The 11,218-nt window shown below is 52.2% G+C and overlaps 1 protein-coding gene across 2 annotated transcripts in view; it reads right to left on the reverse strand.

The window, feature by feature from the left end:
- The window catches only part of Phf2 (PHD finger protein 2), a 68,574-nt gene extending 66,010 nt beyond the window's left edge, over positions 1-2,564 (reverse strand). For both annotated transcript variants that reach the window (XM_051170942.1, XM_051170933.1), the window contains exon 1: positions 2,417-2,564. In XM_051170942.1, the coding sequence (XP_051026899.1) occupies positions 2,417-2,514 (98 nt within the window). In that variant the 5' untranslated portion in view covers positions 2,515-2,564. The remainder of the gene's footprint in view (positions 1-2,416) is intronic.
- Positions 2,565-11,218: the final 8,654 nt, after the last annotated feature.

The raw sequence follows: 11,218 nt of genomic DNA on the forward strand, positions 1-11,218 counted from the left end.
TTATAGCAGGGAGCCCATGTCCCATGCATAGGTAAGAGTATTTTGTATCTACCATGTGGGTCCCCAGAATAGAGCCAGGGTCAACAGGCCTAGCAGTTTATCTGCCCAGCCATCTTACCAACCCTTGTTACTACTTTTGAGACAGGGTCTCATATACCTGAGGCTGACCTCAAACTTGAAGTTCAAGGATGGCCTTGAACTCTTGATATTTCTGCCTTCACCTCCTGGGTGCTTAGATTATAGGCATGCTCTATTGCTCCTGGGGATACCATTTTAAAATTTTCTTCAGTAAGTCTTGTTTCCTCAAGATCAAAAGTGTAAAAGCATACAAGCTGTTCAAACATGAGCTAAAATGTAAACTCTGAGGGAATTAACAATTCAGGTGCTACACAGCTCCGAAGAGAACCATGAGGGGTCTTCCAAGAATATCTGAAGGGAGAGTCCAAGCACCTTCCACTATTGAATAAGAAAGACTTGAAAGGGATCTGGTCCAGACTGCAGGAGCAGGAAGAGGCCCAGGCCCTTCCCTCCCTGCCTCACTTAGGCCTCAACCCTTGACCCTGCACAAAACTAGACAGAGGTCTAGACCCACGAAGAGGCACCACTCAGGGAGCACTTGAGCATTAGAAAACACCTGCCATGACTGATCCCTTTTACAGTCCAGAGCCCCCAATAGGTGTAAATACATCAGCACTAATCAACTGCCTGTCTCAGATCAAATCAAAACCCTCAGATAAATAGCAAGGTGACTAGGCCTCTAAAAACAAAAACAAAACAAACGTCAAGCCTCTTCTAGTATCAAGACTGGTCACTGATCTCATCTTCCCTTTCTTTCTCTGTCTGGGCAGCAGCACAGCTGACAGGTACCCAGGGGCGCCACTGGCCCTGGATTGAGCCATGAAAAATGAGTTCTACCACTCTTGGGGCTACTCAGGTCCAGATTTCTCAGGTCTCTGGATTTGGAGAGGTCTCCAGGCTCTTACCCACTGTGATCTGGCCACAGACCTCTTGGAGATAGATGCCAGTTGGTTGCTGTTTATAGTGGCCCTGTTTGAAGCAGACCCCAAGGGTCACACACAGCTCTGGGGGCTCTCCACAGCCCTAGATATTCGGGAGTGCAGCACAGGTTCAGTGAACCATAAAGGGATACCCCTCCTAAGGCCAGCCAGGTTACCCCACAAGGGTGGGCCTCTGTCCCAAGGCCTACAGGCCCATTATATCCTGGCTACCTAGCTCCCCACACTTAAAGGCGACTGACTGAACCAGAGGCCACAGCTCTCTTTCAAGAGTCCCTAAAGATCCTGAATACGAGGAAATATGAGGGTCTTCTCTTTGGAAAGAAGGCCAGGGACTATCCCGAACCACACACCCTTCACTCCCTCCAGCCTGCTACTAGCTGCTAAAAACTCACACCCAAGGGACAGACAGACCTGTCCAGCTTCAGGCCAGCCCTCTTGAGGCCCAAGCACATCCCACGAGCAAAGTCAAACACAAGAGAACCTGTTGGAGCAGTTTAAGCAGGATGATCACCTCTTTCTCCTCCTCTTACTTCTGAGTAGGAAAGGACTTAGGCTCTTGAAAAGTAGGCACAAGGCCAGGTCACGGCCACCAGCAAGGGCCCGCAGGGCGGGTTTAATATCTCCTGGGCTTACCTCCTTCCCCCTCCCCATCTTCTTTAAAAAGCATAAGGTCACGTCAAAACTGGGGTGTCCCTGCCTGGAGCAAAGAGGAGGGAAATGGGGAGCCGAGCAGGCCAGGAAAGAGGCGGCCAAGCCACAACACCGCCACCCTAACACACAGACAGACACTCACATCGGTCTGTCACTGCACTCCCGCCTAGGCCCGCAGGCCGGCCCGAACCAGTAGGGGCGCGGGGTCCCTAGAGGGTCCTGCCCGCCAGGACAAGGTCTGGCGGAGGTTCTCAGGCTCCGTCAGAGGCTGGGGGCACTGACCACCACCTCACTACCGTCCCCCGGTCCGCCCTAGCCCAGCAAGCTCCGGAGCCCGCCAGTCGCGCCTCTCGGGGGACCCGCGCCGGGCCACGCGCCCGCCTCTCCCAGCCCGGCCGCCCCGAGCCCGCGCGGGGAAAGTTCCTGCAACTTCGCAGGGGGCTGGCGGCTGGCGGCGGGGGCCCCGGGCCTGGGCCTCGTCCCGCTCCCGGCCTCCGCGGCCACTGCGGCCCCGCTGTCAGACAGCCGCGTCCCAGCCCCATGGCGGCCGGAGCCCCAACTTCCCCGAGCCCCTCGCCCGCCCCGGCCGCGGGCCTCGCTTTGTGCGCGGCGGCCGTACGCCCCCGCCCTGGGCACAAAAGGGCGCGCGGCCCGGCGGCCGAACGCGGCTGCGGTGCCCGGCGGGGCCCGGGGCGCGCGGCCGGGGCGCGGGGCTCGGTGGGCCGGGCGGGCCGCGGCGCGCTCACCTGCCGTGGAACCAGTCTTTGCAGGCGTCGCACTCGATCATGAAGCGGGTAACGTCGTAGGGCAGCCGGCAGACGCAGTACACGGGTACCGTCGCCATGTTGCCGCGCCGCCGCTCGCCCCGCCGCTGCGCTGCCCGGGTCGGGCCGGGCCGGGCCGGGGGCCGCGCGGCGAGGGCGGCGGGGGCGGCGGGCGCGGGCGCCGCGGCCGGAGCGGACGGGGCCGGGGGCGCTCGGCAGGGACCGCGCGCGCGCTCGGCGCCGGGCGCGTCCACACAATGCCGGCGCGGGCTGCTGGGGCCGCGCCGGGAGCCGCCCGCCGGGCCGCGGGGCGCAGGGCTGAGAGTGCGCGGGGGGCCCGGCCGCGCGCGGGACACAAAGCGAATGGACGCGCGGGGGCGGCGGGCGGGGAGCCGCGGCCCCACCGAAGGGACCCCCGGCCGCCGAGCGGCCGCTACGTCAGCGCCCCGGGTGGCGCCGCCTCCGCCCGCCGGCCTGGGCCCCGCTCCCGCTGCCGAGAAGGCGGGCCGCGGTAGAAGGTGGGCCGCGGGCTCGGAGAAGCCAGAAGCCCGGCCCTGGGGGGACCTCGCGGAGAGAGGGTGGCCCCAGGACGCCAGGGGAGGTGAGCCTCGGAGCCCCCTGCCACCGACTGCGTGAGCACAGCCCGCAGAGCCCTGCCTCAGCCAGAAGCAACTCCTTGGCCTTAACTTTCTTCTGACCCCCGAAGTGGGATGGACAGGGGGATCTTCCTCCTCTTCCTGGGCCCAGCAGCCTCCCTCCCATCCTGAACTGCGACTGAGTTGCTGGCTCTTAAACAACCTCCCCTTCTCCTTCTTCTAGCTGGGGGCTGCTTTGCTCCCTCGCGTGATCCAGTGAACTTCCCTGATGCTCCGGCCCCCAGAGGTGGAGGACAAAAGTCTGGGGACCCGAGAGTGAACTACTGTGGGACACAGCTTACCTGGCTTTGGTGCTGCCCAGGAGCCCACATTACAACCCATAGACCCCACCTCCCCACACCCCGGACTTTAGGGGCGGAGGACTGTCCAGTGACTTGCATCTGAGCCACAGGATTGGGGAGAAAACAAGGGGGTTATGTTGTCGCTCTGGCCCCTGCAGCCTTGTCCTGAACTGGCTCTCTGGTCTCACCTGTCTTGCTTAGGGCTTTTTTGTTCGTTTGTTGGTAAGATATGAGTGGAAGTCCTCAGTCCCTTACCCAGGCCGACCCTGCTGAGCAGGGCCACATGCCTAGTAAGAAACCTGTCTGCTAGCGTAGCCTCTTCTCTGCCTGTCCTCAAACAACAGAGATGTACTCTCATGCAGGTGAACTCAAGTCTCAGACCCTCTGCTTGACAAGGCAGAGTCCCTGCGTCATCCCTGCCCTGACTGCAGTTGTCAGTCAACCATTTGCTCTATTGCTGGCGACACAGGGAAGGTCCTCTCATTGAGCCAGAATCTGCCCTAAGCTACCCCCCACTCTCCCCAAAAAGGTGAACCCGGAACCACAACTCAGGGTGTGAGCCAGGGCACACTTTGTTAGGTAGGGGCACACATGTGTAAGAGGAGATAGGAAAAATATACTTTGGAAATTGGGGGGCAGGCAGGGAAGCCCTCCAAACTGTACAGAATAAACTCAGTTCAAGCCACCTGACTGAATCCCAGATGCCACCTTGAGTCTCCTTTGTCCTGGGTGGTTCTTCACATGAGAAGGCCCCTGCCCCTGGACAGCATTAACATCAGGTGTGAATTCCCCACAAATAAAGGGCAGAGTGAGTCCTGGTGGGGTAGGCACTGCCCTGTTATCTAAGGCACCCTCCATTTCCCCAAGAGGTGTGCTGATGCCATTTAGCAGAGGGGAAAAGTGAAAGAACAGTTAAACACAGAAAAGAAGCCCCAGAGATGCCTTTAATCCCAGCACTCGGGAGGCAGAGGCAGGAGGAGGCTGTGAGTTCGAGGCCAGCCTGGTCTACAAAGTGAGTTCAGGATAGCCCAGGCTACACAGAGAAACCCTGTCTCAAAAAACAAAAACAAAAAAATACAGAAAAGGGGTGGCCTGCCAAGGGTAGGGGCAGAGGGAGCAAGGGAAGAGCACACCTCTGCCCAAGTCCTGAACCTGCTCCTCTCACTTCACTCTTCTCCCGGAAAGCCTGTCCTTCTCATGTTCTCTCTGGCAGCCAGCTGTGCCCATGACATCTGTCCCTGTGTTTGGGGATAGATACTTCCCTGTTTCCCAGAACCCTCCTGCGCTGCTGCACTGTGCAGCAGCAAAAGGGCCCCTATCCAGGCTTCTAGCCCTGACTTTTGTTTTCCACATCCCTTCTCCCACCTCCTAGCCTTAGATGTTTATTGAGCACCTACTGTATGCTGACAGCTGTGCATCAGAGCCCAGAAGACTCTCAGCTTTCCTGTTCACCCTGGAGTTGAGAACCAGTGATGGACTTAGATTTGAGTAGACGATGGAGGAAAAGCATGGAAAGACTGAACAGGTGAGTCACCTTCTGAGAACATGACCCAGGAGAGGGGGACAAGGAGGTGATAGTGAGGCACTTCCACTACCTGTAAAAGGAAGAGGCACTCCAGAGCAGGGGCAGTGTGGTCTGGTGGCCCCCTCTACTGGTGCTTCCTGCCCCTCTTCACTCCTTATGGCTCAGCTTCTGTTCAGCACCCCAGTCTGTTCCCACACCTGCCACTCATACCCCCATTGTCTGGTTTGGGACCTTATCAGGGGAACCGGCTCACAGCTCTGTGGTCCCCACACCAGCCTTGTACCCAGGCACTCGAGTGACACCACTTCAGTACTACACAGCAGCCAGACCTCTTGGCCCAGAAAGATCTCCCTCTGAGCAATTCTATTGTTTTGCCTGTAAACACGGTTTCCCAGAACTATTCCTAAAGAGATGGCCCTTTCTTCCTAGAATGATACTTGCCTCCTTGTCAAGGTTTTGTTTTGTTTTTCCATTTATTTTGTCTTTTTTCTTTTTTTTCCAGAGCTGAGGACCAAACCCAGGGCCTTGCGCTTGCTAGGCAAATAAATGCTCTACCACTGAGCTAAATCCCCAACCCCTTGTTTTTCCATTTACTTATTTAGTGTATGTGTGAGAGCATTCACGTGTCATGGTGTAGTGTGCGTGTGGAGATCACAGCAGTTAGTTCTCTGGGCCATGTTGGTCCCAGGAACAAGACTCAGGTTGTCAGGTTTGGTGGCAAGCACTTTCCTGACTGAGCCATCTTACCTGGCCCATCCTTGTCTAAAGGATTTGACTCTTCATTGAGAATTCTGACATGCGTCGGTTGTTCCTAGGCTCTTTGTTGTATCCAGCTTGTCCATGTATCTTTTTAAGCTGATGTTACATAGCTTTGATTGCAGTACTTTGTAGTAAGCTTTGTATTCAGGAAGTGTGAGTCTTCTAACTCTTTTGTATAAGATTACTATGGCTATTTGTGGCTCCTTAAGATTCCATACGAAATCTCAAAAAAAAAAAAAAAAAAAAAAAGTTGTTTGTTTCCTAGGCTGGGTTGTGATAGTGCATGCAGACAGATCTGTGAGTTCGAGGCCAGCCTGGCCTATGGAGCGAGTTCCAGGACAGCCAGGGCTACACAGAAACCTTGTCTCGAAACACACCCCCTCACCCAAAGTTTGTTTTCCTGTGGGCTGGTAAAGGTGTTTGCCATAGAATCCTAGCAACCTGAATTTGACAGATTTTCCAGAACCTACATTAAGGTGAATGAGAAAACTAACGCCACAAAATTATCTTTTGGCCACCATGCAAGCACACGCACACACAGGAGTTTCAAAGATTTGCTTTTGAAAAGATATTTTGATATGGATTGTAGAAAATCTATAGGTTTTAATTTTGTTTGTTTACCTATTTATTTTGGTTAGAGAGAACAACTTGTGTGATCCATTTTCTCCTTTTCTAGCATATAGGGCCTGTGGATCAAAGTCAGGTTGTCAGCTTGGCAGTATGTGCCTTTACCTGCTGAGGTGTCTCACCATCCCTATACGTTGTTTTTAAATGATTATGTATGAAGTTTTCTAATCTGTGAACACAGTCTGCTTTTCATTTAATTACTTTGAGCAAAGTCATTTGCCTCGCCTCCTTGGTTTATTTTTTGAGTAGTTTGTTGTTGTATTTTACTATTGCGTTCATTTACTTTTAACATTTCCTGTGTGTGTGTGTGTGTGTGTGGGTGTGTGTGTGTGTGTGGGTGTGTGTGCGCGCGCACGCGTGCATTTGTGCTGGGGGTGGGTACAGAGGACAACTTAGAGGAGTCTGTTCAAATTCAGGTGAGTAGTCAAATTCAGGGGGCCGTCAAGCTTGGAGTGAAGCACCTTTATTTACTGAGACGTCACACTGATCCACTAACTCTGTGTGTGTGTGTGTGTGTATGTGTGTGTGTGTGTGTGTTTCCTTCTGAAATCTTTTTTTTTTTTAGTTTTTATGTGTATGGATGACTTGCCTAGATGCATGTCTATACATGTCTGGGACCCATGGAGGCCAGAAGAGAGTATCAGGTCTCCTTAGACTGGAATTACAGACTATTGTTAGCTGCCACGTGGTGCTAGGACTTGAACCTAGGCCCTCTGGAAGAGCAGCTAATGCTTTTAACCACTGAGCCATCACTTCAGCCCCCTCCCCTCCCCAATACCCTTTTTAAAAAGTCTCTTGTAACCATACCTGAGAATGACCTTGAATCCTGGATCCTCCCACTGCTATCTCTTGAATGTGTGACTTATAGTCAGGCCTTAACCACGGACTTCATGCATGCTAGGAAAACACTTCACCAGAATTCTGACTTTTTTTTTTAAGGCTGTTCATTGTATGGAAACAAAACCTATTTTCAATGTTGATCTTGTGTATTGCTCTTTACTGAAGTCGTGTATTTTAACAGAAGGTGTGTGTGAGTGCACACACATGCATATAGTGTTTAGGGCTATCCTGGACACATGTGACCTGCCTAAGGACTCACTTCTCCTCCACATCATGCCCTAGTGTAGCTTTCCCTGGTACCTACTCCATGGAGGGTTTTTTTGTTGTTGTTTTTTTTTTTTTTTAAGATTTATTTATTTATTATGTATACAGCATTCTGCCTGCAGGCCAGAAGTGATGGTTTTGAGCCACCATGTGGTTGCTGGGAATTGAACTCAGGACCTTTGGAAGAGCAGTCAGTGCTCTTAACCTCTGAGCCATCTCTCTGGCCCCGATGGAGGTTTTTTAATTGCTTTGCTGTTCTTTCTGGAACCTTCCACCCCTTCTCATTTTTTATATAGATTCCTTTTTACTTGTGTGTTTACGTAATTTGTGATCCTGTTCTCCCAACTCAGGTGATATTCCACAGCCCCAGAGAACTGTGCCTTTTGCAGCAGGCTCAGTGTCAGTCCCTGTAACTCTCCTGGCATGATCAGTCAGGGCATCAAAGATTGGATGGGCATCCTTATACTCAGAGAAAAATCAGATCTTTTGGTCCAGATACAAGGGTTTTGGGGCACTTGTGCGAGGTCCACAGTAGTACTTGGTTCAGACCCTCAGCCTGAAATCCCATCTCCCCTTGTCCAAAAGGCCTGACCCACTGGAGTTCTGGCTCCTTAGAGATGTTCATTCTCTACGGAATCACAACTGTTCACGCTGACTAGCCTGGGCAACTTTCAATTCCAGAAGCCGGGGCCAGGGAGTAAGTATAGCCTCTGGGGGGCTGGAGAGATGGCTTAGCGGTTAAGTCTGCTCTTCCAAAGGACCCAGGTTTAATTCGCAGTACCCACATAGCAGCTCGTAACTGTCTGTAACTCCAGTTCTAGGTGATCTGACACCCACATACCAATGCACATAAAATAAAATTAAAAAAAAAAAAATTTAAGTATAGCCCTTGGGTGAACCAGGCCCTGCTGGGGAACAGAGAGGAAGGTGACTCTACTATGGGCTCAGAAGCATATGAAAATCCAGGACTGTTTAACAAAGGACCAGACTGGGTGCTCTGGGTAGCAGGCATTTACTGTCTCTGGGTCTAGAAGCCAAAAGCCCTTTACCAAGGTGCTGCGGGGCTACAGTCCTTCAGATGTACCGGAGAAGGCTCTGTGTCTGGCCTCTGTCCACCTTTTCATAGCTTCCTGGCCCAGGACAGTGTTGCTCCAGTCTTCCCATGGCCTTGGCCCTATGCTTCTGTTGTCCAAGCCACCTTTTATAAGAACACTAGTCATATGGGATAAGGGCCCATCCTACTCCACCATGACCTTGTCCCAAGTCCTCAGCTGATTGCATCTGCAGAGACCTTATTTCCAAATAAGGTCACGTTCTGAGATCCTAGCAGTTATGTCTTGGCCCAATGAGTTAGGGAGGAGGGGGGGTCTTGGTTCAGATCCTAATACAGGAGGCTACATTTTTACAAAAACTTCCACATGACTTTACCTGAGGGTCTCTAGGTCATCTCAGGGAGCCTGAGAACCCTAATGTGGTCCTTTCGGAAATGGTAGAGCAGTACCCAGCCACTTAGCAAGGCCTGTATGAAGGATACAGGTAGGGCTGGTAGATCCACTAGTGACAGGCCCATGACAAAAAGACCTTTCCCCTGCCCATTCCATCACATGAAGTGCTAAGTAGCAGAAAGCATGTTTCTAAAATATCCCAGGAAGGGACAGGCTGGGAAGGGAACAGTAAATTAGTACACTGTCGGAGTTGATCACCAGTGCTTGCCCTTCCCTTCGGGAAGAAGGGCTGACTTTTATATCCCCTTTGTCAATGCACGTGACATATAGATGAAGGTGCAGACAGGAAGTATCCAACATTCTCTGTCAGATAGAAAATAAAGAATGAGGCTGCATTAACATTACCCATGTTTGCCCTCCCTAGAAATCAAGGCCATATAAATGAAAGCCTATTTTTGCCTGGCAAATGGCAAACGGCCAGTGGACTGGCCTTGCCAGGCAGCTGGGCCTGTTCGTACAAATAGCTCCTGAGCTCTAGGGGCCAGCCATGCCAGAATAAGGAACAATCACAGGACTCACCCACTGAGCAAGTCCACTCCTTACTCCATCTCCTGTCATTATATTTTTCTTATTAAGTGTGAACATGTGTGTTGTTCCCCCATTTTAATGGAAGTGTTTCAAGGTACAAGCCTTGTACCTTGTCCCTTGGAGGGCAAGGCCTAGTAATGGTGCTGCCCAAGAACCTTACACAAGCAAGCAGAATGTCCCCTCTGTGCCGAGGAAAGGAAAATACACATTACATTAAAAAAAACCAAAAACAGTGTTACAATAGTTGTTTCGAGATGGCAGAGCTACAGCAAAAATCATACCTTTCTTTTTAAAAGAGAAAAAAAGAAAGAAAGAAAGAAAGAAAGAAAGAAGGAAAAAAACTACAAAGTGCACCAGACCTACCACAATTTGCCATCTGACCAGGAACAACACCAAGCTGAGTTCGCCCTGGGTGTGTACAAAGCCTCAGATTTGGTCCTGAGTTCGGGCCAGTGCCACATATGGCCGAAGTCCCTTTAACCATCTTGGCTCCGGCCTCCCAATAATCCCCTGCAATCCCAGTTGTGTGTTAAGAACAGTGAATGCGTTTCTAGCACAGTGAGGGTCCAGTTCCATACCCATGGAGCTTCCAGAATCCCCTCCTCCTTGCTCAAGCCTGAATTCCGGGTTTTTAAGTAAGGTGGAGGCTTGCCTTGAGGCCAAAAGAGATCTCTTAGGCCTAGAACAAATGCCACCCAAGCGGAGGAAAGGATGCCACAGGGGGACATCCCTGAGATCCCTGTTGGTGGGACAAAACTATCTGACCCTCGTTCTTAAATCAGAAGACCGGTCTGTTCCGTTTGCTGGACTGAGTGAGGTTTGTGGGTGTCACCTCGGGGAGACCCTGTGACGGTGCTGTGGGTGAAGGCATATTTAGAATAAAAGTTTTCTGCTACTCCGGCTGCTGGGCCATTCTTTCGGGATCCAGCGTGGGCTGGATTTGCTTTCCACGGGCCAGTCTTCCCTGGGACCCGTGGCTTTTGTAAGATGAAACAGGCCTGGCTACCAAACATAGCCAAAAAGGTTCAGGTGGCCTGATAAGGGCAGGAGATACCAAGGTTCACTCTGTCACTGAGACTCTGGAGACCAAGTTAATAGGCTCGGACAAGAGAGTGTCTTCCCGTAGTTTAGAAGCCACATCACAGTAGGCAGACTCCGAAGCGGGCGCCCGTGGCTGGGCCTACGGAGGCCGCGAGGTAGCGGAACCCAGCCGGAGCAAGGCCGCAATCCCGGCTCTTGAAGCTGGAGAGCCTGATCAACCGAGCAGGCGCAGTCTCCCTCGTTATGCATTTCCGCCCTGGCGCCGCAGAGGACCCAGCGGTCTCGGGCTTGGCTGGGCTCCGCCCCGGGATGCGCGCGCATCTGCCATGTAAGCCCCGCCCCACTCCCGCCCGAGAGAAAGAGGCCTCTGCTCTGAGCTTGCGTGCTCCAGTAGCTTCCTGGCCTCATTGCTGGACTTATTTGAGGTAGGCTGCCCAGAGAGTGAGGTAAGAAGATCGCATAAAAACAGCCACACTTGCAAGATGTAATTGAGATCCGTTTTCCCCCGTTAGGCCTTTATAAAAGCCACTTCCGACTTAGCCTGACTGGCTGGAGAATGTCTTTAAAGGCACTCAAACGTTTCGCTCATCATAATCTTCCTATTAAACACCTACTAATGTTCCTCTAACGTTACTTTGACAAGGCACGGTACTCCTACACGTTCTGTTATCTGACGAGGCTCTTCATGAGCTACCTCATTTACATTGTAAAATGTATGCCCTTACAAGTGAATTTAAAAGCCACACCATACTTTATAC

This window comes from Acomys russatus, chromosome 3 (genome assembly GCF_903995435.1).
Source record: "Acomys russatus chromosome 3, mAcoRus1.1, whole genome shotgun sequence".
NCBI classification, from domain to species: domain Eukaryota; kingdom Metazoa; phylum Chordata; class Mammalia; order Rodentia; family Muridae; genus Acomys; species Acomys russatus.